At 44.0% G+C, this 27,285-nt stretch overlaps 1 protein-coding gene across 1 annotated transcript in view; it reads left to right on the forward strand.

The window, feature by feature from the left end:
* The window catches only part of NFATC2 (nuclear factor of activated T cells 2), an 83,379-nt gene that overhangs the window by 48,522 nt on the left and 7,572 nt on the right, over window positions 1-27,285 (forward strand). The window contains exons 6-8 of the mRNA XM_035900884.1: window positions 2,240-2,295; window positions 3,216-3,342; window positions 4,906-5,601. Coding sequence (XP_035756777.1) covers window positions 2,240-2,295; window positions 3,216-3,342; window positions 4,906-5,601 — 879 coding nt within the window. The remainder of the gene's footprint in view (window positions 1-2,239; window positions 2,296-3,215; window positions 3,343-4,905; window positions 5,602-27,285) is intronic.

Consider the following 27,285-nt stretch of genomic DNA (forward strand, 5'->3'; position numbering starts at 1 on the left):
CAGCGTGAGGTGCTTGGAGGCCCAGGTTCTCTCTCCCGTCTCTCCCATGGTGAGGCTCTTCCTCATGGGTGAACAATGGACGGAGCCCAACTTTGGAGGGAGCCAAACTTCTGGCTCTTTCTCAGTTGCCTCCGCTTCCCCAGTGGAAAGGATCGGGGAGGGGGTTGTGGAGGCCCAGCCAGCGCTGTGTGCCCACTCCTGCCCCACCGCAAGCCAGGCTCCCTGCCGAAACGCACTGGGGAGCCGGCCTGTCCTGAGGGAGGAAGGGGCACCTTGTTGGTGATGGACTTAGGGTAAACCCTTCTCTCCCTCATGCATGTTTAGGGGCCATCGCGTAGCAGGGGTGCCTTGGGGGTAGGGTGTTTGGGGAGGCGAGGTCCCGCCTGGTGCAGTGGGCGCGCTGGGAGGGACCCCCGGGCTTGAAAGGACGGGAGCAGGGGCAGGCAGAGCCCTCCCTGGGGCTGCGGGCCTGGCCTGGCCTCGGAGCAGCAGGTCGGGTCCCTCTCGGGGAGAGGCTGCCCGGAGAGCCGAGCACATCTGTCAGCTCATTGTCTGCGCGGAGCAGAGAACAAAGAGGAAAACAACAGCAAAAATGTAAAATGCATTTAAAAATACTCTTTCATTTCCCTTTTTGCCAGAAGCAGAAGTACTTAAATAACAGAGGACAAAAGCAGCTCTTTCAGAAATTCCAAGAATTGGGAAAAATAAAAAGTCCTGTGAGAAGGACTGTTTTTAGGAGACTTCCACCCCTGTCCTGCCAGACCTGGGTGTGCAGTCTGGGGAACCCCCCAGAAACGTGCCCAAGGAGCTGCCTCCCTCTCTCTAAAGCAAACACCAGCCTTGTGGCTGCAGTATTTCAAGTCACGTCGGTTCATTTAGATACATGTCCCCTATTTATTTTAAAATTAAGCTTGCAGAAAGGTATGAGGCTGGGTTTTTTTTCCCCATCAGTATTTTTCTTCTGCAAATTGCTTGGCTAAAAGGCTCAGCAGAATATAAAAATCAAAGGGACAGAGATTAAAATCTAAAAAAAAAAAAAAAAAAGGTAATAAGGACAGCATTGCTAAAAGATGTTTTTGGGAAGTGTGGGTGACAGTAGATTTAAGAAATATTTGTAGCCAGATGAAGCACACAATCTGTGTACTGTCACTATGGATGTAGTCTTATAGCACGAGGGTTACTTTGATGGTGTTCCATACAAGGGGATCAAATTTTATTTTCCTCTATAAATACAGATTTGTGTAACCCAGAATGGAGATGAGCTGCGCGGATGTAATTAAGAGCAGAAAGACTTCCAGTGGTTCAGAGGTAGAGGCTGTTGCACATGCAGTGAGGTGCTTTTACACTGAGTACGGTGAATATTTGGTGCTTTATGGTGACTTTAGGCAAGACTACGGGTGGTGTTCCCCCACAGCCCACAGTGGTGGCAGTGTGGAGGTGTGGATCCACTGTTAGAGATGTGGGATTGTTCCTCGATCAGAGGAGATGTATCGCTAGATACCATGCGCTGAGGTTTCATATTGCACATACAAGAAATGAGTATAAATAGTAAGAGGGCATGCATAACAGAAATCAAGCACCCTATACAGCTGGTTTCCCAGTTACGGTAAGAATCTGTCTCTGTTGAACTACTTCTAGATAAAACCTATGCTCCTGTGAGAATTCAGAGCATCTGCCAGTTTCATGTGCAGCATCTCTAAAAATCAGCCCTGAAGTGGCTTAGTTTGTTTGCTTCCATCTCCGTGCACCCCATGTGAGATCTGGATTTTTAGCTAGTCCTTCCTCCACCTCCTTGCCTATTCCACCACTTACCACACTGGTGGGGAGCCATGTGATCTTAGCTTAAAATAGCAGAAAGTTTGCTGAGCCGCTGACCGAATGGGACCATTAATGAGTTATCTGACCTTCTGGTACCCTCCATCAGTCAAGCTGGCTGAAATCAAGTCTGGTAAAAAGCAGATGTTGCACCTGTGCTAAATATTTCATTCCCCAGTTTGGCTAATTTCTACATAAACTTTTAATTTTAATATGTATGTAAGCCTTTTCCTGGCGAGAGAAGTGTTCAATGATGTGTTTAAATTAAATGCTGTTGCTTTTGGTTAGGACTGGGAAGGTGCTTGAAATTAAGTCCATTTTGAGAGCTTTGCTAACTTGACGCCCTTAATTTGTCTCCTTTTTTTAAGTCAAGCTTCATGATTTAAAAATCTACTGTGAGGTTAATACTGTGATATTCTTCCAGATGGGCAGCAGATCTGGGAAATGGAGGCAACAGTGGACAAAGATAAGAGCCAGCCTGTAAGTATGCAAAACATTGGATGTCCTCTCCTTGGGCTTCTCAGACAGCAAGTTGTATTCAAGGGATAGTTTTCAAAGACCGTCTCAAAAGCAGAAAGAGCAGCTATCTTACTGCTGTGATGAACAAATGTCAAATGCTTCAGCAATAAATGTGTTGCAAAAAGAAACTATTCATTTAGCAGTAACCCACAGCAAATTGAATAACTGCTAGATTTTGTGTTCTTGCAGAAGACTCTATTGTATCAGCCCAGTCCTCTGCAGCCTGTTGGCTGTTCTGACTTCCTTTCGCCTGTGTGGAAGTCTTGGGTGCTCTGTACTTCGCAGGGCAGGATTTGTACTATAGTATTTAAAATGAACATTGATCTTTCAAGGGAATGAGCCTCTTTGTTCACTTTGCTTAATGGGACCTTACTGTAGTTGTTCAGTGCATTTAGGAACTAGCACTTACATTGCCACAGGCAATGCCTGCCCTTGCAGAAGAGAACGGGAGGCTCACTGTTAATTTCCACAGAAGTGGGATCCGGCTCTGTATAAGTAAAAAGCCTATAGAATAATCAAGTTTATTCTAAAAAAAGAGATGGAATTCTGCAACACATACTTGTTTATCAAGCACAGTGTGATTAACAGTGCTGCCACATTTATCACCATTCTGTGTGTTTTATCTGTAGCTGAGACTTCTTTCTCCAAGTTCAGGACAACATCAAGTACCAGAGAGAATACGGTACATAGAAACCAGCTTCCTAGTAGTCTTTCACCATCTGCCCTTCTTTTTCTTTTGTTCTTTTCATACCCTTCTTTGTAGGGATGAACAGGAAGATTTCTCTTCCTTTATGCCTGGACGTATAACAGGGGAGATGCACCCAAGAATCTGCGGTCAGCCTTAGTTACTAATTCTATATTGTCACCTTTCATTGTTTCAGAGCATGCTTTTTGTAGAAGTACCAGAGTACCGTAATAAGCACATTCGCACAGCTGTGAAGGTGAATTTTTATGTCATCAATGGGAAAAGAAAAAGAAGCCAACCCCAGCATTTTACCTATCACCCAGGTAATTCTCAAGGACAGAGCAAATTGTTGCCTAGTTCTCATGAGCAAGGTTTTATTTTCTACTATGTTGTTTTCTTGCCATTATTTGAAGATCTGAATTTTACTAATTTAATTCAGCTGAGTGCAGCTAAGCACTCAACAGCTGTTTGGTTTAAAGGATGCATGTAATTTATGATCAGGAATTTCCCATAAATTTTAAGGGGACAGTTATCTTGGCAGTGGGCTGATGCTGTCCCATTCACTTGATGGAAGTTTGCCCACAGCCTTGGTGGGAGCAGACTCAGTCTGTGACATGATGTGACCCTGTGAAAAAACCATGAGCATTCCCTTCCCCAGCTGACATGTACAACAGTAGGATAACATCAGATCTGGGAAAGTAACAAGGGCATGGTATGGAAGAAGACGAGCAATATATATTGTTCAGAGTGAGTCTGGTTGAGAAAAATGTGAATGCTTTTCTGATGTTCTTCCTCTTGGGAATTGCTGAGCCATGTCACAATAAATGCAATAGGGTTACTAATGAGATTCCCAGAATCTCTCAGCTTTGGCTGGGAGGAAAATATTGTGAGAAAATCAGAGTATTGTGTTTGTGGAAACCAGAAAGCATAAAATAACAGTACCAGATTTTTTGCAAGCTTCAAAATGATGTCTTAATTTGACTGGTTTCTAAGGGTGGGCAAATATTCATTCTGATTCTTATTTCAGTCTCCTTCAGGCTGCAAATCTCTGATCCTCTCCATGAGTTTATGAACTGTATAGGATACCACCAGTGTGAAGGTTTCTTATAGTTGCTACATTGTTCTGTTATGGAATACTGTTGAGAAGTACAATACTATCTCAATATGACCCCTAAAATAGACCACTTCAGAGAAGGAAACCTTATACTTCCAAAAAATAATCCAGTTGCATGACCATTATATGCTTTCCATTGTGTGGTATTTCTGTACTGAGCTTTGGGGAAGATTTGACAAAAAAAGCTAAAACAAAAAAATGTGCTAATTTGTCTGTAGGGGACCACACCAAGATTCACACAACTCTCACTAAAATCATGGTCTTTCAAGTGACAGTGTCAGAAAGATCTTCAGCTCTTGGCACTGAGGAAGTTACGTGTAGCAAAGGAACTAAAAAGAAAGCCCTAAAATAGTTCAGCTGTGCCTTTGGTCACTAGTTAAATGTTTGACAGAAAAAGAGTTGTATGTGTCATAGGATTTCTAGTTATTCAGTCTTCATTTGAGATGGAGGTACTCCAAGAAACACCTATCTGTGGCTTCTTATTTTGCTTATGTTCCAGAATGAGCTAAAGTATTGATTTTTTTTTTGATTTTTAGAAATTCGTGGTTAAATAGTTCATTAAAGATTTTAAAGAACATCGTAGCATAGAGTGCTTTCAAGAGAGACTCTGTCATGATTGCGTATACGTGATTTATCAAACTCAATGCCTGCGAGATACGAGCTCGCACATGCAAATCTTGTAAATGGCTTAAATCTCTTATTACTTCAAGGAAAACCTCTCTGTTTCCCATCAGCTTGTTACGAATAATGTCCTTTGCATGCTTTATTCTAGTACCATCAATCAAAACAGAGCCCATTGATGACTATGATCCAGCCTTAATCTGCAATACAGTACACAGTGGTCTGGGAACAGTAACACAGCCTTACTATTCACAGCATACAATGGTCACCGAATCCCCTTCCTGTCTTGTGGCCACTATGGCTCCTTGCCAGCAGTTGCGCTCAGGCCTTTCTTCTCCTGATTCCCGATACCATCAGCAGAATCCAGCCGCTGTAATATATCAAAGAAGCAAGAGCCTTAGCCCAAGCCAACTGGGCTACCAGCAGTCCAATTTGATGGCTACACCAGTTGCTATTTCAGATGCCCATAGGTCAGTGCTGGTGCACGCTGGTTCTCCAGGCCAAACTTCAGCAGTGCTCCACCACTCTCCAGGCAACCAACAGTCTTCTCCAGTGATTCACTATTCTCCAACCAACCAACAGCTGAGGTGTGGAAGTCACCAAGAATTTCAGCACATCATGTGCTGTGAAAATTTTACGTCCAATGTTGCAAGATCCAGCCAGCCCCAGGTCAGTCAAGCACAAAGGTTAAGTCCAAGTTCATATCCTACCGTGATTCAGCAGCAGACAGCCTCAGGCCAGCGAGCAGCAAAAAATGGACCACCGGTTAGCGACCAGAAAGAAGTGTTACCAGCTGGAGTCACTATAAAACAGGAACAGAATCTGGACCAAGCATATCTGGATGACGGTAAGCACGGTTCTTCTCTTGTATGGGTTGGTTTGTTGGAGGGAGGGAGGAAGATTAGGACTCATAAATCCCACCTGTTCCTCTGCACAAAACCAACGTGGCCTCCTTTTGATGGATGTGAATATTTGCTGTTTTATCATGCTGCATTTTGGTCTTTCATGAACTGCATTTTTGGTAGATGGCAATGCACTTTGGCAACCGAGCAAAAAACACAGTGTTCCGCAGAAACCCTCTGTCTTGCTTCGTGCCATGGAGTGAGCTGTCAGGTTTCAAGTTGTTGCCATTTTGTTTCCATGTGCCAAAGGTTAGTTTGGAAAATGGAGAATCTGAAACAAAATGCACTTTTAAATTATTTTTTTATTATTCATATCAGGGCAAAGTCCACTTTGTAAAATGCTTTTGTACATTTTGTACCAAAAAAAAAAAAAAAGCCCATTGAACAGCCTATCAAGGCCTGTAATGAATGGGGTAGTGCTGCAGGCAAAACTATTGCAGATGTTCTAGATGAACAGTAGGACATTGATAAGTAAAACAATGCTGTTTCTTTGTTGTGAGCCCAGCAGATTTAGCCTTTAGGAATGAATATAAGTTAGAGTAAAGCTTTCTTTAAACATATCCTGCTTATTCTTAGGTAGGCAGCTATTGGCAATCTGGTTGATTAGGTCTTTTATTACAGTATGTTCCTTGCAAGAGGAAATCAATGCAAAGTTAATAGTGCAGCTGGATTCTGCTATCGTAAAGGCCAGTAGCAAAACCGACATTGACTTTAGTGGGAGCAGAGTGAGGTTGCTGGATACATTGCTGCAAATATAGGGTGTTCTTATGCATGAAGTACAGACCTGTTTTTCACATATATTCACTGCTGCTGTCCTCTCAGTCTAGGCAGCTGCATGCATGGTTTGATCTTGTGAATGTGCATTGTTATGTGCTTTGGAAGCACCCAGTAGTTTGGGATTTTTCCTGCCGTTACTCACCTAGAGTTGTAAAATCATGCCCATGAAAGTTTTATTTTCTTCAACTTAGGTACTGAGTGCTCTGTGGTGGTATCATGTACAGTCTTTGTTGCTGCTTTTGTGGGCAGAGGAAAGTTTGGATGGTTTTCTCCATTAGTCTGTGTTTGAAATGTGGTTGATAGAGCTTTGGTGCCATCACAGTAAAATCTGGAGAGTTTTTACTGGTCCCCTTGTCTGAAGAGGAGTACTGAATTGAGTTTTAACAGTGAATTTGATTTAGGAGATTTGCTGGATCTGCAAGAAAATATCTAGGTGAAATCCACTTCCCATTTAGGGAATGGGGCATGATAACAAAGCAAGATAGTATTTCTAACAGTAAAATTGAACACTGTGTTTTAAGGTACTTTTAATATGAAAAGCTGAGACATTCTTCCACATTTCTAAAAATACTTGGTGCAAACTCTGTAAAAGAAATAAAAAAGAAAGAATCTTGAAGTTAAAGCTAGCAAACTTCAGAGTTGAGACGAAGTCCACTTAAATGATCTCCCAAAATGAACTGCAAAATTAATTTCACTGGGTTTTGAATCAGGCCAGTAACATCTGACTATAGCATAGCTCACAAGGGATGCACTCGACCTCTGTGCTAAGAGGAGCCATTAGGCAAAATAGCAGCAAGATAGTAATGAAATTCCAGGCTTCTGCTTGGCTGACTGGATCGTCCTGAATTGATTTCAACTAGGGATTAATTTATCAACTATGCCACCCAAGTCACGCCAGGCGAGATCAGTCACATGGAGTCTCTTTACTGACCTCAGTGAGTTTACATTAGTTAGAAGTGTGACTCGGAGAATTGTGATTTACTTTAGGACTTTGCAAAGCATTTCATTCTGAAATGTTCAGGACTTGAATTGAAAAGCCACTTTGTTTGCTGCTGGGGAAAAATGACTCAGAACATAACAAAAGCCATATTTTTCCTGACTAGAAAGTTTATTTTTGTGCTTTATAGTATTAAAAGAAAGCAAACCCAAAGGATTATGGAGGCTTTACCCTCAAATCCCTTTTATCCAGAAAGCTCTTCTGAGATAAAGTGAGCTGTTAGGTCTTGCTGTGTTTTTCACGGGTAGATACTGAGATGATGGTTCCCCAGCCAGGCTTGGCATGAGTGCACTGCACTGCCACTGATGCACAGACTCTTAGGCAATCACTGTTTCGTTGTCTCTTGCTTCCCTTGACCCTTCTTCCCTTCCCCCATCTTCCCCCTCCCTCTTCTTTGTTCTTCTTTCTCCATATTTCTGCTGACAGTCCAGCTTTCGTCCCTTTCTATGGTTGTGACCTCCTCTCATCAACTCTTGTCCTCTGCCTTTGTGGTTGATGTACAGCTGTGGTGTTCTGGATTTTGCTTCTATTCTGAGCTTTGCCACGAACTTCTTGAGTGACCTGAGACAAGCCCGCTCTGTCGGTTCCTCATTCCTGAAGTGGTTGCCTCTCAGAGTGGGTATGCTGTCCCAGTCTTTGAGCTTTCCTGGAAGTGACCAGAGAAGAGCATCTTATAGCTAACACAATTGCTATTTCTCTTTACTTCTTCTAGCTTCCTGCTGGCAGGACCCTTCATTATTTTCTTATCTTCCCTACTGTAAAAAAAAGTATTTGTCCTTCTTCCCGAGACCATGGTTTGTTCTTTGCTCAGAGCCTTCACTGCTCCACAGGGCACATAATATTGGGGACTTAGCGTGCTTAACCTCTCTTTACCTCTTGCCTTGTAAAGATAAGAGCTGGTTCCACCTCCACAGGAGGATTACAGTCAACTGTGTGACCATAGCTCACAAAGCTGCAAGCTCTGGAGATTGATTAGCACCAGCAGTGTAGCCAAAACAGCATGGACCTTAAGGTGATGGCAAGTATTTACCTATCTTCTCAGGTGGGTTTTGCCATGTGAGAGGATCTCTTTGTGCAGTAGCTGCACAACTGGTACCATCCATATGGGCCACCTTAATGGTAACCTTAGCATGTCTGCAGCTGATTTCTGACCATACTGCAGATGTAGAGACCTGCCATGTGCTTTCTTGGAAGGAGACCCTATTCTTCTCTTACTGGTGCTACCTCAGAGCAAGAGGTGCCTGGCCCAGCCTATGCAGCCCCCTTGCAACTTCTCATCTTTCCCCTCCGAGACAGAATTATGAAGCACGTGGTTACTGGAAGAAAGGCTCTAGCTATCAAGTCATACAGGTTGGATTTGGAAATGCAGCCATTAGGGAGACTGATACAGATCAGAAATTGCCACATGTATGTATAACTTCATATATATATTCCTCCACATACCTCCATATTTCTCTGTCAAAAAACCCCCAAAGATCTGTAACTTTTTGATTCAAATAGGATAAAGATGTATCCCCAGGGGAAGGGACTATTCATGAAAAATTGTCAGAGAAACCTTTGTTACATCCTCTGTCTCAGAGATTCATTACTGTTGGAAATACTTTGGGAGTGAAGATAAGCCATGGTCAGGAGATCCTTCAGGACCCATCTGGTGTCTAGGCTAATGCTGGCAAGCAGTGATTAGCTTCAAATGCAAGTGAAAGCCATAGGATGAGAGAGTGCTTGGCACGTTTCAGCCAAGGCCTCATCTTAATATTGTTCATAACCAAAACCACCAACAATGGTAAAAGTTACACAAACAACCACAGAAATATGTTGACACATAGAACTTAGTTCTTCCAGGACCTTCAGAGCAATCAGATTAGCTATTTAAACCACAAACCTAGTTAAAAAATCAGTTATTTGCAGCACCTTCTAAAATCCCTTTTTGGGTGCAGGATCAAGAAAGAGGGTGACCCAGGGCTTGGGGCACTGGTCATGCCCTGGACTGCCCAGGCCCATGCTGCAGAGCCAGAGTTTTCCTGCATAGCCCTGGGGAAGCCACTGAGCTGCCATGTGCCACAGTTCCCCATCTGTGACACAGAGATACGAGGATCGTGTGACAAGAGCAATAGGAGGATAAATGCATCACAGACTCTAAAGCCCTCAGATGTGACACGATCTAGAAGTACCTCGTAGATATTGAGTGTCAAGTATGGTGTTAGGCTCTTTCCATATACAAATAATGGACATGTAGCTGTTGTCTTGAATGTTATCAGCTTGCCTCCCTTAGATTTTGTTCTTCTTTTCGGTTCAGCTGTCATGTTGTGTGCTTTTTACTTTACAAAGAAAAATGAATGTCATTATTCAAATAGTAACTATCTAACCACATCTGACACCCAGAACTGTCTTCTTGCTACAGCAGCTCTAAATTATTTTTGGTGCACCAGTAATCTTTAATGGGGAAGAGGAAAGCAAGGCAGATGCTTGTGTAGTGGTTTATCACACTACCGATCAGCAGAGATGTTTTATAGTGAACTGATGTATTTCACAGAAAATTTCAGACACAGCAGATATTTCTTTATAAAATGGATCTGCAGGGTGTGCAATGAGGTGCTTGCAAATCACCCAGCACTTTCGATCGCCTTCTCTACGAGTAGTGTGTTAATTTGTGCAGTTTTGCTCTCCACCACAGTAACCATGGCCCTAACCATGGGTCTCGTCCAAGACCATTTGGAGTGTGTTAGGTCCCTACATTTTCTTTTTGTGTTCTTTCACTCAACAAGAAAATCTGCAGTCTGTCCCCACAGTGGCATGAAATGAAATTCAAATACTTTCTCTCCTCCACGTTCAGGAAGAACTTTTGTTTTCTGACCAGCTTTTTTTTTCATTAGGCTGGTAGCTGTTAGACGCAAGCCTGAGCAGGGTGTACCTCCAGGAAACCCCAGGTCTCCTGGGGACCCAAGAAGCTACTGTGTCAGCCCTGAGTAAGCGGCAGTCAGGGAGTGAGCTCTTTCCTGCCCGCTTTGGTCTCTTGCCACCCTCCCCGCAGTGTGCAGCAGCCCGCTCTGCATCCTCACTGGTCCCATGTGCTCCTTGGGGAGACCGGTGTACATGTGTGGATGGAAGGAGAGGGTCAGTACAGCCAGGAGGGAAGGCAGGACACAGGGCCCCCCCTCACAGCCAGCGTTAGGGCTTTGGCTTGGGTGCTAGCACATTGTGAGCATCCTGCTTACCCTCTCCAGCCCCTGCATGGCGGATGGAGGAGGGAGTGGCACGAAGCCAGCTCTGTCAGCTTGCTGCCAGCTGGGGAATTCCCTGTGCCGGGGGAACCTCAGCTGCACAGTGAAGGCAATTTCAAGCCCTCCATGCATTAGAGCAGCGGAGCTGTGCTAGCAGGGGCTAGGGGTCCAGCCGCCTGCCTGGCTGTAGAGAAGCTGCTTTTCTCTCTTAACACTCTATTGATTTCATCCCCAGAAAGCACAGAGGAGAATGTTTTAGTTTGGTTTGTAGTTGTTTTCATCCTGCGTCCATGCATAGAGGAAAATAGCAATACAGGGCAGAGGGGGAAATGTTCCTGTTTCCTGGCATTTTAGGCAGGAGTGAATTTGAATGTTGCAAATGGGCTGTGGTTGAGTTAGAGCTACAATTTGCATCAAAAAAAAGCCATGCTCTGTTTTTAATTAGAGCTACTTTTCATAGAAGGTGTGGTCATTTCTGCTCAGGCAGAGGTTGACTAAGAGTGAAGGATATATGTTCTCCAAAACATTTTGCTCAAACACTCTAGCAAATATATGTATTCATCAGACTCATTCTTGAAGCTCTGACTCACTTTATCCCAGATTTTGTGTTCTCTGTTGGGACCTTACAGCACTCCATGGGTACACTACATGCTTTATTTTTGGATCACTGCTATTGTGGGTTTGTGTCTTGTTAGGATCTAAGTCCCCCAGTCATATCACAGAATCATTGAATGGTTTGGGTTGGAAGGGACCTTAAAGATCATCCAGTTCCACCCGCCCTGCCATGGGCAGGGACACCTTCCACTAGGCCAGGTTGCTCAAAGCCCCATCCAACCTGGCCTTGAATGGGATGGGGCACCCACAACTTCATGGGGCAACCTGTTCCAGTGCCTTGCCACCAGAGTGAAGAATTTCTTCCTTACATCTAACCTAAATCTACCCTCCTTCAGTTTAAAGCCATCACCCCTTGTTCTATCACTACATGCCCTTGTAAAAAGTCCCTCTCCAGCTGTCTTGTAGGCTCCCTTCAGGTACTGGAATATGCCACAGTTTTGCTTTTCTAGAGGCAATATGAAAAGAGAACAAAAAGATGATTCTGCTCCCAAAAACCTGTAGTCTGTTGGTAGGAAGTAGAAAGATCAGTACATATCAGGAGGAAGGTCTCCTGGGTTGCATCTAAGCTTGGCCTTTCCGCAAAGGATTTAACTTCCCTGTACCTCAGTTTACGATTACAAAGTATCTTGTTATCCTTCCCTCTAGCACAGTTAGGCATTTAATTCATTCCTGTTACTAAAACTCACACGGATTCTCAGAAAAAAAAGCTGCATACCTGAATAAGAACTAAGTATTTGTATTGTTATGGCAGGCTGGCATCTGATGTTCTTCTTCACCTCTACAAAACAATTCACTATTCAAAAATTAAGACAAATCCAGCCCCTTTTCAAGACTGCTCTTTCCCCAGCAGTCTTTCTGAGCAGCTGTCCTGCTGCCTAAAAACATGCAAAACAAAACAAAGCGAGAAAAAGAAGAACCCATACATCCAAAATCAGCAGTGGCGGAAGGAAGAAAATAAATCAAGTGATTAAAACCATAGTTCCACTGGCACCTCTTTGTTCTTGAGCTCAGGAATCTTTAATTGGTGCAGTAAGTGCCCGCAGGCAAGTTGTGTTACAAAGCGTTTCCTGTTCAAAAGAACATGCAGACTCCATTAGGAGACCACGGGCACTGCCGGCAAGAACTGACACTGCAGGATGGGTAAATGCTCTCTTGATGCCTCCATGAGCAGAGTCCCACCATGAACTGGTGCACCAAGACAATAACCCCCAATTCTAGCGATTTGCTGGTGGAAGGCATGCCACTGTTTGAAGGCTAAACCAGTAGACTGTTATCAGCAGAAAGCACTGCGTTTTCAGAAGGCATCAAGCAATTTTCAATGATAGTTTTGAAATACTGGCAAATAGTTACTTGAAAAAAAGAACTTGTTCATGCAGTTGGGAATTGAAAGCTTCTAAACCACAATAAAGTCCTTTCCCAGACTTGCTGTCCATTTGCTCCACGCTCATGGCATTCCTTAGACGGTCTGAATCACAGACAGCAGACAGCTCTTATAAAGAAGACCATAGACACCCATCTGTTGGAAGACATCTGCCAAAATAGACCATACATTTACTTTTATTCCTTCAATCCACTTTCAATTTAAAGGGATAACAACAATAACAGTTTTCAGTCCAGTGACATTCATCCAGTGCAGAGAAATGGTGATGAATTAAAATAATTCCACTGCAGAAAGACGCAGACAAGCTTTTTCCGCAGCTCTTGCAGATGGGTGAAGTGGGGCACAGAGCTTTTAAGTGACTTGCCCCAGGTGATGCAAAAAGTCACTGGTAAAACTGTGACTTGCCTAGGGAATCCCAGGCTACCAGGTCCCCCCAGCTGCATCCCTCACACTGGTGTGTGGGTACCAATGGCACATGAAGCTGTTGCCCAGGTGTGCAGGTAGATTGTTAAAACGCGTGTTGCACTAGAGGGAGGGATTGGCAGACCTACTCTCTCCTTTTCCTATCTTTCCAGCTGACTCACTCCTTTCATACTGTATGTATCAAAGAATACTACCTGCTTTCTAGAGGTGAACGATCGATTGCCAGCAAGCAATGCGCTACCTGTCACCGAGAACAGGTGTGTCTGTTAGAAGCACCCTCATTTCTTAGGACAAAGTCTGGAGACAGAGCTAAGCTGTCGTATGAGCAAGTACAGGATGTAAGGAAAATGAATCAGTGGTCTTCCTGCCAGCGCGGGGTGACACTGGGTGTTTTACACAGAAATTCTTTCAGTTCAGTCAAAATGATAACTGTCTTGACAACATTTTTTAAAAATGGGGGCTTTGGTGATGAGAAGCAAGAATCACGCGGATAGGAAATGGCTTATAACAGAACTGTGCAAAGCAGGAAAGGGGGTTAACTCCTTCTAGAGTTAAATTCACCATTTTGCATTGAACCAGAGAAGTGCTCTCTGGAAACCTTTAACAAGGCTTGTTTTACACTTAGGCAGCTTACCACATAACTATGCTGGTTAAGGTGGTTGAATTTTTTTTTTTATTTTGCGAACACAGCTATTATGGTAAAAGCCCTTGTATAGACACAGCTCTGTTGGTGTAAAAACACTGGAATCAGCACAGCTTATGCCAAGTCAGGGAACCACCACCAGCTGTTTCACTGAAAGGCTTTTGTACCGGTCTGCCTACGTCTGCATTGGAAGAAGGGTTTCACCAGCGATGCCAGTGCTGCTAAGCTGGCTGAACTTGTAGGGGTAGCTGCAGCCTGTGTAATATAAGGGATTTTCACACAGGCAATAATTGCACGAGCTCAGCCTACTTGCTTCGTATGCTGACCACTTCAAAATGAATCCTAGTGTTAGTAACTTCCAGCAAAGATGATGCAATGGGCTGGATTAATTTATTAGAAAGATGTTTTGCTGAGGGGAGTTGTACCTTTCCCAACAACTCCATAAGGAACCTGCAGCTAGGTATGTATTTGTCCTCACAGTTTATCCTGGTATCTCCCCTTTAAAATTAGCACAATGTAATTGAGTAAATAAAGCCAGTGAACTGGCTTACATCCACATAGCAGCTCAAAGCTTTTGCTAATTCTTTGCAATTTCATTGTGAGTCTTGGAATATTTATAGTGATTTAAAAGTCTCTGTGCAGGTGACTGTAGCAAAATATGAGTTATATTTTTCTTAGTGGCCTTTTCAAGTCTGACCCAAGAAAAACCAAAACATTAAAAATATGAACCTTGGTGTTTTGGTCTTTCAAAATCCAGGCAGACAAAAATGACGCAACTTTGGGGGCGGGGGGTTGATTGCATGATTTTAAAACCAATCTCATGATTATTAGAGACCTGACTCATGAACCCTGAATGCCTGGGTTTGGCATTGCTGCTCTTCACAGTTTCATTTGTTACAAATTGTGTTAATATTAAGAATGTGCAAAGGTGGGAAAAGGGTAAGGGTCTTTTCTCCTCTTAAAGAGCGATATAATATATGGGACGATTCAGCTCTTCCTGCAATGGCTAGTGAAAAGGCAGCTTGAGCCATTTTTGAGCTACACTTCTGAAATCTTGCAAGCAGCTGCAAAGAGCCCTGCTGCTTTGAAAAGTTTGCACAACATCTGCACATTTCTTTAACTATTGTGAAAGAAAATGTCTGGCAAGAATAACCATCTTAAAGATATACAGTCTGTTTATGGTGCAAACTGAAAGCCAGTTATAGTCGTCTACTGTAGACAAATGGCTGGATTCTCAGCATTATTCACACAAGCGGAACTTCTCTGCTCAGGTCACACCCTGCCAGGCAGCATGAGTAGTTGACGGGGGACTTTTTGTCTCTATAGACCTTTTCTCTCACAAGAATGAAGAACGAAGGTGATTAATTTAAAATCCATTTTTCTTTCACCTGCTTTTCACACTTTGTTTCTTATGGAAGTAGAATTATTATTATTTATAAAGCCCTGGGCATTTTTAAATAAAAAAAAATTACAATGAATCATCTGAATTTCCCATCAAAGTTAGTTTTCTTATGAGAACTCTTAAGCAGTGAGAGCTGCTTTTCTGCCTAGCAGAGGCTGGTATGGCCTTATACTCCCCGGTCATTTTGTAGTGCTGCTTACTCACCAGTTCCAAGAGACTTCTGTGCTCTCATTTGGATGCAGTATGTTTTTAGAGGGATTTTAAAAGCAGACTGGACAAATGTAGAAGGCGGACGACAATCCTGCACTGGCTACGAGAGGTACTAGATGACCTAATAGGTCATTCCTCCTTCTCTGATTTGAAAAACAAGCAGCACATCTGTAGTCGTGCCAGCAGGAGAGTCAGAGATAGAGGAAGAAGAGCAAATAGTTGAAGACCATAAAACTCCCTTCCCAGCATATTAGCTCCTAATTTGAATTTTCACCCAGCTGCTGGCTTTCAAACTCTTTCTCATTCTGTAGTATAACTTTTTCTGGGTTTGCCCGCGAGAAACCAGAGGAAGGTAAAAGCGAACCTAAAATGTATAAACAATGCAGTTGTGTCTGAATCATCACTCCAAGTCCCCATGCTTCAATTTTGCAAGCACAAAAATCTGGGCATGCACCCAGCTGTGAATTTCACAGCTGGAACAACTCTCTAAAAGGGGTCTGCACAAACCCCTTAGATCCAAGTACTCCCAATTTTGCAAACATTCATGCTCTCCAGTTTAGGTGTGCATCTACTAGAAATACTGCAGTCTGTTTGGCCATTAAAAGTCTGATATCTCTGTATTCACATGACTAATGGTCTGATAACAGTGACTTTGAAAACTTGGTCTTGAGTTGGATTTAACCAGTGTTAGGTATAAAAGAGTTAAATCTTCAGCTACTGTTGTCTAGAGTATAACCACTGAGGATCAAAGGGCTTCAGCAGTGATGCCTATGTGACTCAGCAGAGCAACACTAATTCACTCAGTGAGAAACTGGTCTAATACTCTCCATCTTCCTGCAGGTTCTCCTAATCCACACAGTTCCCATTTTAATCAAGCCATGTCCTTTTGTGGGTTTTTAATTTGGAAACTTTGCACTCCAAAACATAGGCTAAACTCTGCCCTCAGCTGAATAAACATGATTTCTTTAGAGTGAAATTGTAGTTGAACTAGATTCAGTGAGAAAAGTATTATTGACTTCTGCCCCTGGATGTTGAAGTGAGTGATAGGTTTGCATCTGAGGGAGACTTTTTCTGCATGGGTAATTGTTAGGTGTGGAAGTAAAGGTCAAAGCAGACTGTCCCTTGCTTCCACCCAGCTGTGTGCATTTGGGCACGCTTCGACTTGTGGGCGGTGGGAGGGTGCTGGCGGTGTGGCGGTCGTGTGCTGGACCTGTTTGTGCACCAAAGCAGCGTGCACTGCATGACCAGAAAACCTTGAGGCCTTGCAGAAATAGTCGGATGACATCACAGCAAAGTGACAGCATAGTTTAGTCCCTTTTCAGTGCTTACATATTGACTTGCTCTGCCTTTGTGCAAGGACTCTGAACCTTTGCTTTTAAGGTGCAAAGAATAATTTGGGCCAGGGCGAAAGCAGCAGTAAATTAGAGGAGTGTGAGTTTGCAATCATTCCCTCTGATCATCTCTGCCAGGGGAGTCTAGTCAAAGATTCCCAAATTGTGGTGTGGTTTGGTTTGGTTTCTTAATGATGAATGACTTCATCATCCGTGAATGAATCGAGTCAAATGTAGGACAAATAGTGAGACACATGCATGACTCTTATGACATTTGCAATGTCTCAATCGGTGCTGGTTTATTTAGGTGGTTTCTAAGTTTCTTTGGAAAGACTGAGAATGACTAAATGAAGGGGGAGCCACTTAAGAAGTATGGGAGTCCATGGTGAAAGTAGTGTGACAGTTAAACCTCCCTGGGTTAAATATCTGTCATTATGAGCAACACAGTTGGTTATTTTGTAAGAGCTCGGTTCCAGGAGACTCCATAGCCACAAGGCCAGAGGAGGCTGGATGATGTACCAGACATTGCATTCCCTTTATGGTCAAATACCTCCTGGTGCTCATGCTGGGTCTTCATCAGCCACTTTTGGGCTTCCAGTTGTCACCAGGAGGCTGCAGGGCTGTTCTCCAAAAGTGTCTGTGAAGGTCCTGACTGTGAAAGGCACCTGCCCTCAAGTGCTCTATGTAGCTGCAGTGCAGCCCGCTTGCCCACAGGCAGGGCCCCCGGCTGCTGCATTCCAGGGGAAGGGGCAGTGCCGGGGGCACACAGGGCACTGCCCTACCTGGGCTTTAATCACGTTTCACGGATCTGCCAAAGCCACTGAAAAATAAGGCCCAGCATTTCTGTAGGTAAATGGGCACCAACCTAGGAAGCTGTCCTTAGGACTTGGGGAAGTCCTCCAGTTCAAGTCACTGGATATGAAATAATTATAATTTTGTACAAATTGATGTTTGTAAAGGCTGGAAATAATCTGCAAACACTGGCCACTCTAGGCATTGGGCAGGTCCAGTGAGCAAACTTGCTTGATTTAAACCAGAACTGAGGCAAATGGGGGGAGGACTTTTAGCAGCTGTATTTTTTAATTACATTGTGTTTTGTGGGGGTTTTTTTCCTTAAAATTATATTTAATTTTTTCTTGTCTGGTTTCTTCTTCACACATGTTCATTTGCTTTGAGTGGGGTGCTGTCTTCTTCCTTGGAAAGCATCCCAAGATACTGATTTTCAGCAGGCAAACCCTAGGGTAAGGTTTTCAGCTAGGTAGGCTGGGTTACATGAGGGCTTTTCTCCTGAGGTCATCCTGTAGCTTCACGTCTACAAATAACTTTTACTATGTTTTCAGATGTGTTTCCTTTTTGAAAAAATGCCGTTGGTTTTAATGCAAATTTTTCTTCAGTATACATTTTAAAAGAAAAAGCACCCAAAACTATTATGATGTCTGTTTTAGAAATTAGTGTCTGTGGACCGCTGCTTTATACTTGATAACATTTCATAGTTCTTCCCATCTTCAAAATTAGTGCAAGTTCTAGATCAAGATTAAGACTTTCCAAAAATTCAGGCTGTTCTGATAATGGTCTTGGTTTAGATGTAGCATTAAGTACTCCTCCAACTTTTTCTGTCATGCAGAAAAACATCTCTGCTTTTCAAAAACCACTGCTGAGCACGAGTGTTCCAGCGCGGAAAGGCTGGAAGAAACCTCTCCTGCGTGTGACATTCCAGTGCAGCTCTCACTCTTGGGGATCGTACCCCGGCCGTGCAAATAATCTAGCCTTTAGTCACAGTTAGACTGTAATATTTACTAGCATTTCAACAGATTGTGGTCAATATAACAAGACATTCATTTCCTCCCGTGTATGCGATGAGAGATGTGCACAGTTGATGGCTGGTTTATTACAGGAAGCTCGTGTTGCCGCATACAGGCACGCTGCGCTGAGGCTAGCTCAGCCTGGGAGGATCAGAGGCTGAGGAATGAGAGTGATTTGCCAAGGGCAGCCTCTCCCCCAGCCTCTGCAGCAAAGGTAACTCACAACGCGCCACATGGACCAAAACCTCTCGAGGATTTTTCTTTTCAAGATGTACGCTGCGTTCAGCCGGAGGGCAGATGCACTAGTTATCTGGGGAGTCCCTGTCTGTGGCACCTAGACAAAAATGCTTTGGCAGACAAATAAGCAAGGAAATTAATTTTCTTGTCTTTAGAAAACAGTGCGCACCATCACGCCTGGATAGATCGAATTTGTTATGATAGCAAAACAAGTTCTATGGAAACCATTGTGAACCCTGGAGTGAGGCTGCCCAGGAGAGTTGGGGAAAGCCGCTTTTGTTTGTTGTGCTTGGCATCGTTTTGCTCTGGATGAAGATGCTTTAATTTTGTGGGGAGACCCAAGAGAGCATTCCTCTTTTTCCATACCAGAAAGCCTTCCAAGCTGGCATAAACGTCCCCTCTTTCCAGCTGCTCCTTTCCAAACACACTGTGCCTCCTAAAGATAGTCTTTACAGTGGCTGGGGCTGGTGGAAAACATGAAGCCTACATGGATTAGCACAGGAATTCATTTGGGCTGACGAATTGGGTTTCCCTCTATAAACAGCACTAGTGTTTTCATCTTCTGGACAGCACAGCAAACTTCACGTCCTCTTGCTTCTCGCCCCGCCTCTCCTGTGCTGTGAAATGCCTGCATCCAGGCCAGCCGTGGTAAAACACACTAAGGCCTGCTTATGGGGGATGGAAAACAGCACGCATCCAGCGAGGCGTTCTCAACTATCTCCCTTCTCAGACAGGTTTTTTCCAACCCTTTAAAGAGGTGGTGGGTTTATTTTGTTTTTTTCAGTTTATTTTTCTTTCCAGGTAAAAGGGAAATTAAAGTAATCCCTTCTCCACTGGCTTAGTGACCTTACAAGCAGCCTACACTATATATTTTCATTTCTTCTTTGTTTAACTTCAGCTACAGTATGCTTATCATCTGCAGGAGTTAGGAATTCTCTAAAGAGGATTTTATCTATCCCTTTCCCCCCAGGGCTTTGGGCACGCTGAGGCTGGGTTGCAGGAGCATGGCCCTGCACCGCATTGCTGCCCCACGGGACCATCCTGCTCCTGCCTGGGAAGCACCCCCAGCACGCCACTGCTGCGGCAAATACGCTTCTGTATCACTTATACTTCCTTCTATAGCTTACTTGGAAAATATAATCATTAGGGGTTATTAATCACCCGACGTTGTTTCTGTCACTGCTCAGGAGGGGAAAGACATGTAAAGGCCAGTTACATGGTCAGGCTACATTTAGTGGTGGTTTGTATTTACCTGACTATTCAGTAATGGATGATTTTGTCCATGTCACTGAGTAACAGCATGGAATTAGAGTTGTGTGGATAAAAATGGGGGACTTGGGATTCAGCTGTCAAATGGAAGAATTATTTAAGTAATAAAGCCCTGTCCCTTAACTTTACTTAATGTTTTCACATGTATAACCTGTGACCCATTGAAAGTCTGTTCCTTGGAAATAAGTCTCAGCAAGCCCCCACTTCCTCGTAACATGCTGCAGTCTCTCCTGCCCTCTCAAGGCACTCTGGATCCAGCCATTCTACACCTCTAGCAGGGGTTTCTGCTCTGGGATAGGAGGAAAGAAGAGAGTATTCCTGTGGCCTCGAGAGAGAGCAGGCAACTGAAATGGGCATGGGAGAAGCATACTGAAAGGAAAAGGCACAGGGGTAAAGTCATTACCCTCATTCGTGTATAACCTGCCCTGTTGCTGAATCACAGTCTTTTTATAGATAACATAGATTATACTCATGACAATATGGGATTTTAAAAAACAAGCGCTACAAAAAAGCAGGAAACCAGAAAGTGGATAGCAATGCCATAGTGTTTTGGAAGTTTATCAATTTACAGTATATTTATTATGCTGCAGTTCAAGGTTTAAGCATTGCCATGCTTTCTGAAGGAGCAGAAGTTGGGGCCAAGATGCTGTTGGCTGCAACTGAAATATTTTCTTTGCCACATCATTTGATGTAGATACCTATTTGTGCAGTTCTGATCACCACACTCTCATCTGGTGTGGTTGCGATGGAGTTAAGCACCGTTCCCATCAGAGGGATGAGGAGGCTCCCAAGAGGAGTCCCAGGGTGCTCCCAGCAGAGGAAGTGCTGGCCGGGACATGGGCTTTCATGTCCAGTTGCTTTAAGCAAGCTCACTGACTGCTGAGGCTTTTGCAGCTGGAGCATCAGCCATGCTGAATCACACGAGGAAAACAAAACCCAGCAGATTTCCAAAATACTAACAGCTGGATGCAGATGACATTTCTGAATCAAGAAAAAAAAAAAAATCCCAAACCAGCCACTCTCATGTTGCTCTCTGCCCCCCCTTCCAATGCTGCCCCCACGCAGCAGCAGGGCCAGGCTGAGCGCCCCACACAAGTGGGTGAAGAAATACAACTGCGGGCTGTTTCTGGGGCACTTGGCACAGGCGATGCGGAGGTGGGGAGTGCCTACTGGAGGTGGTCACCCTCTTGAACCATAAAAATTGCCTCTGTCTGTGCGGCTGAAAGGCTCTCTATCCTGATCATCATTCAGATCTTAGCCCAGGTCAGCAGTGACCAAACCGTCTCTGGAGATTCTTCTGGCTGTCACTGTAACAGTGATGACTTGCAGCCCAAATGTAAACCACACTATTATTTTTAGTGTTGATTACAGTCATGTTGAGGGGACCCCCTGAGAGGAAAGCCCTGTTCTGTGACCTGTGGCACAGCTGGGGCAGAGTGCGCTCCCTCCCCACCCTCCATGCCAATGGCCCCGCAGGGATGTTGGCTGCTGGCTTGGCCATGAAACATAACCCGACTCTGCTTGATGGGGCTCTCCCAAGGTCACTGGTCACTGTCAGCACAAAATGGGGGAGTTTTCAGTTCTGCAGTGCTCCTTCTGCCCTCTCCTAGCTCCCAGCACTGTAGCATGAGCCTGCCCTGAAGTCACCATGGCTTAACCACCCACTTAAACTTGAGCGCATTTTAACTTCTTGGCTGAAAAGGGAGAAGACGCAGCTTCTTGGGTAGTTTATCTTTTCCCACCAGTAAATGACTTTCATTTTTAGGTCTCTTGATGTGGCATTTTTGTAGTACCTAGAATATTCCCTCTCCTTTACCAGGCACCTGCCTGTTTTGCTGCTGCTGGGCTCAGCGATGCTGTGCCCAGCAGGCAATTCCTGTGTGGGTTGAAGTATTACACCCGCACTCACTGCCAGGTAGTCCTGCAGTGCTGAGGAACACCATGGAAGCCGGAGCTGGCTGGGACAGACTCTACAGTGCATGCTACAGCCCACGGCCAACTCTCCAAGCCTCACAAATTATGGGGGAGCACGGGTTAGGATGGACAGATGTCCTGTTACTTCAGTTGGGTTTCTCCCCACCATGGCTGCTCCACTGTCTACATTGAGCCTGGGCAAGCACAGCCCCTGCTGGTAGTCAGCCATCAGAGCTGTTCCCATGTCCTAGAGAAGAGATTATGGCAGTGCTGTGAAGTGTCGCTCCATGGTGGTGGCGAAGGTGAATTTACATCATGGTGCTGCATAGACACGCTGTGAGCCTTCTTCATGCTGCTGCTGCAAGAAGTGTGCAAGTAGTCAGCACTACCTCCCCGCCAGTGAGTCAGCTCTTACTAGTACAGAAACCTTCCCATCTCTACTTGGCAACCCAAAGGACAACCCCTGGTTCCTATTGTAGGCCATCCTCTATTGGTGTTCCCCAACGCTTGTTCCATCTCATCTGTCAGGGAAACACTGGGTACAGTTTAGGCCAGATTATAAGAGGAGATGCATGCTTGTCTCTTTGTGTATTTGTTGTGATTAGTTGAGAGTTAGCTACCAAAATACCTATAAAAATCTGGCTTTGCAGAAGATATCCACTGGCTTTATATGGTTTCATTATGCTGTGTGTTTTAGCTGGGGCATTTCATTCGTGTTGGCAGTGACTCTCCTTCCAAGACTGCTCAGAAAGAGTCATGGTGATCTTGGCCTTCAACTTTGCTACTACTGTGTCTTCCAGCTGTCTGTGGCTAGTTCCCCAACTGCAGGACAAACAGTATTCCCATTCAATCCACGTTCCTAGTTGAGGGGATGACCTGCCAATTGCTTCTGAATGTGTTGTGTAGTCAGATGAGATCATATCAAACGTAAGCAAGTTTTATCTTTATTTTAGGCAAGAGGGTGTTTTATCAAGATGTGGTTCCAAAGCCTTCGTTGTTTGGTTGGAATTCACCCAGGAAGTGTAGCAATGGATGGTTAAATACAAACTAATAGGTTCAATATGAGCTAAAACTCAGAGCTCGTGAGCTAGCTGTGCAAACTCCCGTATAAAGGAGAATGGTGTCATACAGCTGATGAGAACTTGGGAGCAATTAGGATGGTCTTGCTAGGTACTTGCCGTGTCTTGCAGCATGCCCCTGAGACGCTGCAGTGAGCATAGTGTTTCGCCTCCTGCCTGGGTTGCATGGGGATACACACAGCCCTCAGACCTCACAGCTGGAAAATTTGGGATGGCTCATCATTAAATCCTGGGAAGGATTCCCTGGGGCAGTCTCTTTGGGTGGTTGTTCCTACATCTTGATCTGGAATTGGGATGGGAGGTCTGCAAATAATTGAGGGCTAATTTCTGAACAAATGTAGGTTATTGCTATTGTGGTGAGGTTGGGAATTGCCCAACCTCAATAGCACCGGCTGCACTTCAGCTAAAGATAGTCACCTCAACAGCTATTGGACATCGAGGAGCTCAGTTCTATTTCTGGTAATTTATATCCCCCCTTTTCATACTGAGAACAAAAGTTTTATCGTTTGTGCCATTGAGTCAAATTGAAAGTTTAAAGTCTTTGGATGATGCATATACGTTTTTCTTATTCTCTCAAGCTATTTACTGTCAGAGCTTGCTGGCCTTCTTGAGGTGAGATGCAAAGTCAGTTACAGTATCTGCTCCCCATAGTCTTTTGCACTCCTTTTGTAGTTATAGGTGTTTCTTATAATTATCTCTCCCCCTTGGTTCATAATGGTCTCTGATTTATACATATGCTCCATAGTATTATGTAGTATTTTTATTATTACATTATTTTATGTTAGAAACCTCTGCCTGGATGACAAGTCCATTGTGGCAGATGCTGTGTTGACTCCAAAGGAAAAAAAGCATTTCCTGCCTCAAAGGACTTACTTACAGGCAAAGTGCAAAATAAAAGCAAACAGATGGATGTGGGCAGACACACAGTATTTTGTATGTGGCACCTCCTTGACATTGTTATATGTGAATTGTAACACTCTGTCAATAACTACTTAAATATTTAATGGTCTGGATTCTTTCCAGCTAACTTCAGACTTGTAATTGTAGCCCCAAAGTTAGGCACTCGGCTGTCCTGGACTCCCATTGCCAAGACCCACAGACCTCTCTAGTGGTGCCTGTCCTTTCTGTTGCCTGCAGAGGCAGGTCCTGATACCAGGGCTCCTAAAACAGCGCTCACCACTCAGTGCCTAATGCAAAGGGGGGAAGAATCTGGTCTCAAATATTCATTTGCTGAAGGACGTGGAGTCATGATAGAAAAATAATCTGTACACAAAAGTGATTTCATGTGTTCCCCTGCTCAGTGTTTTTCACTACAATCTGTGTGCCTACTGCCCATAATCCTCTTTAAAATAAGGCACATAAGAAACATATGCCTCTTCGCACTCGCTGTTCCGAAGTTGTTTGTGAAAGCAGCGTAATTGTAAGCAGAAGGTTATTTGCATGCCTGTTCCAGAGGAGAGCTTGGTTTGTCTGGCAAAGTTGTTCGTAGCCGACTTGTGCATCTTCCCCGTTACCTTGGGACAGTGATTTTCTGCTGGCTGTTTTCTCTTGAGAACCAGGTTCAAAATTCAGTTCAGACATGTTCGGAAGGAAACATGGTTTGCTGGAGAGGCCTGGGTTCTGCAAGAATCCACAAGCCCTTCAGCAGGGATGCTTGCAAAGTTAAGACACAGCAGAAGATAAGATGCCAGAGAATTAGAGCTAGTAAATAGTTTTGTGGATTAATAGACATAAGCACTAGCGCTCAAGGGAGGAAAATAGATTACATTATTGACTGTTCATCCCCTGCAAAACTGCCCAAAGGGAAGGGTTAATATGGTTTGTTTCCCTTTAATTAAATATTTGTTAAATGGTTTGTTTCTCCTCAATTAAATATTTGTTCTAGTAGTTCCTTTGTGACAGAAATAAAAGCAGCAGCATTGCCTATTCTTGTTACTTTCAGCTAATCCTGAACATGCTGTAACTGTTCTTTGGTTCCTACCCCCAATTATTTCCTGTAAAAAATAGCTTTCTCCCATCCATTCTCTTTTCTCTCTCTGTTTTTGAAACACTTTGCTGAATGACTCATATCGCCTCTTAGTAAATAGGTTAAGTCTAGGAGAATGATGAAACTACAAAGTGACATGTGAATAAATAGTGCTATCGCTTGTGTGCTTTTCCTGATGGCACTTACTATTTTAGAGGCATTGTGGTATCTATTACCAATTTCATTAGCTTTTAAACTATGAGGTGCAAGCTACTGTAGAAAAAAATTATCACCAACCTCCTTTGGTTTTGCTGGTTTTCGTCGAAAAGAAATATGTCTTAATACCAAACGGCACTGCTTATCTCAGCAGTTATGTAGCAAATTCGTAAGGTCCAAACCACGCACATGAAAATAGATGCGAGCAGAGTCCACCCTTGTGCTGTGCAGCAGCAGCAGCTGCCACAGAGTTAGATCAAGAGTTAGGAGTGACAAAATGAAGACTCCTGCCTCGTCTGCCTTAAGCTTCAGTCCATCAGCCTATTATTTCTGTTGGTTTAGCCACCTAATGTGGTTTAAGAAAATGAACTCCATCCCCTTCTGGTATAAGTTTTTGTATATTTATTTATTACGTGTGTATTCTACTTGGAATATTTTACTTGGTCTCATTGCATGTTAACTAAAACTAAATACAAACTTCATCTTTTCTCAGTAACTTGCTAACTATCAACTAGAGAGAGCCAACTGGATGACTCAAACACGTGTCCCTTCCCTTACAATTTCAGCCAAAACTATCTGGCATCAGAGTAGTGCAGAATGAAAGTCATATCTAAATATATGTGAGCAGAAAGAAAGTCAGTTAAAAAAAGACTTTGTTATGGAAAGCTACTACAAACCAAATCCACGGTGGCCTGGAGTTCCTCATCACACCCAGGCTGATCTAGTTTTCCACTTGCAAGGTATGCTTCCCAAAGCAGCTGCTGACACTCGGAGGAGAACTGCACAAAGCTATCAGCTCTTATCCTGGTCCCTTTATGCCTTACGTGCAGTGACTAAACAGACTTTAAGGGTTTATTTAATAAATAAACAGGATATTGACCATAGTCTTAGCAAACTTAATAATACAAGAGTTTTTGCTTCATATTCAAATCGTTCCCGGTAGCGTCAGCATTAATATTTGGAGCCAGTCCTCTGTCAGGTAGCCTGTGAATGAGATCAGCAGCGCCTGGCACTGGGTGCCACCCTGAACGCCATCCCTCAGGTTCAGTTTCAGTATGTGCAGCGCTGTGGACCGGGCAGAAAAAGGATGCTGAGAATGTGATTTAAAGAGATACCCCACTTTGATGGGGTGCCTCTTCCCTTTGTAATCATGCAGTGACTAAGATGCAGCTCCTCTAAATTCGGGGGGTTTTATACCAGGGGGACTGAGCCTGCAGATGGGCTGCGAGGGCTTCCCACGGTGACACGCTGCAGCCTAACGGGCAGGCAATTGTGCCTGAAGGGGCACTTTCCAGATTGCCAGCTGATGTGGATTCTTCCCGCAGTCAATGCGTAGGCAGGTTTGCACCTATCTTAGAATCTTCTGATAAAAAATTGACGACTAAATACTGAAATCCATCAAGCAAACAGGAAATCACACTCTGGAGCAAAAATTGCTCTTTCTCTTGCTGTTCCAGTCAGCAACCCAGGATGAGAAAGCTCGTGCGTGTGTGCGTGTATGTCCGGCAAATGTCACATAACCCCAGTTTCCTGGTTCATGGAGAAGGTACCTAGAAAACTTAACTCATTGATTTCCAGTGGCTTCAAACAGGGATCAAATGGATTAAATAACTGAAAGCACCGCAAATGGCACCTGCTCAGCCTTAGAGTTGCTCCGTTCAGCTCACTTTACAGCCATATTTTGCACCTGTTTCTCCAGGAGAGTATGTCATTTGTAAGCAATATAATTCTCCCATATATTGTTTGCACATAAGCTTTCAGTCCTCTTACTACGGCATCTCAATAAACCAGCCTTCCAGGGTATTAAACAACCAGTTAACACCCAGTTCATTTCTTAACTGATTAACTGTGTGAAAGTCCTCTGGCCATGGAAGTGTACTGATTTTTTACTAATCGCTTACAGGCTCAGGTGCAACTTATTACTGATTTACAAGATCGTAACCATTTGTGTAACAAGCTGAAGCGAAGCATGGCAATATAGGACAGGCACCCCAGAGCTCCAGGCGCAGGAGGTACATGTAGTAGGCAGTACGGGTAGTATGGGGAGAGCAGCACAGGTTTCAAGTTATCTCTGCTGCTGCAAACGGCTGTTTTCCTTCCCTAGTATCTGGTCACTTTGCTTTGTATCACCGAGGAGAGCTCAGCT

Source organism: Egretta garzetta, unplaced genomic scaffold (genome assembly GCF_000687185.1).
Source record: "Egretta garzetta isolate BGI_Z169 unplaced genomic scaffold, ASM68718v1 scaffold188, whole genome shotgun sequence".
Lineage (NCBI taxonomy): Eukaryota > Metazoa > Chordata > Aves > Pelecaniformes > Ardeidae > Egretta > Egretta garzetta.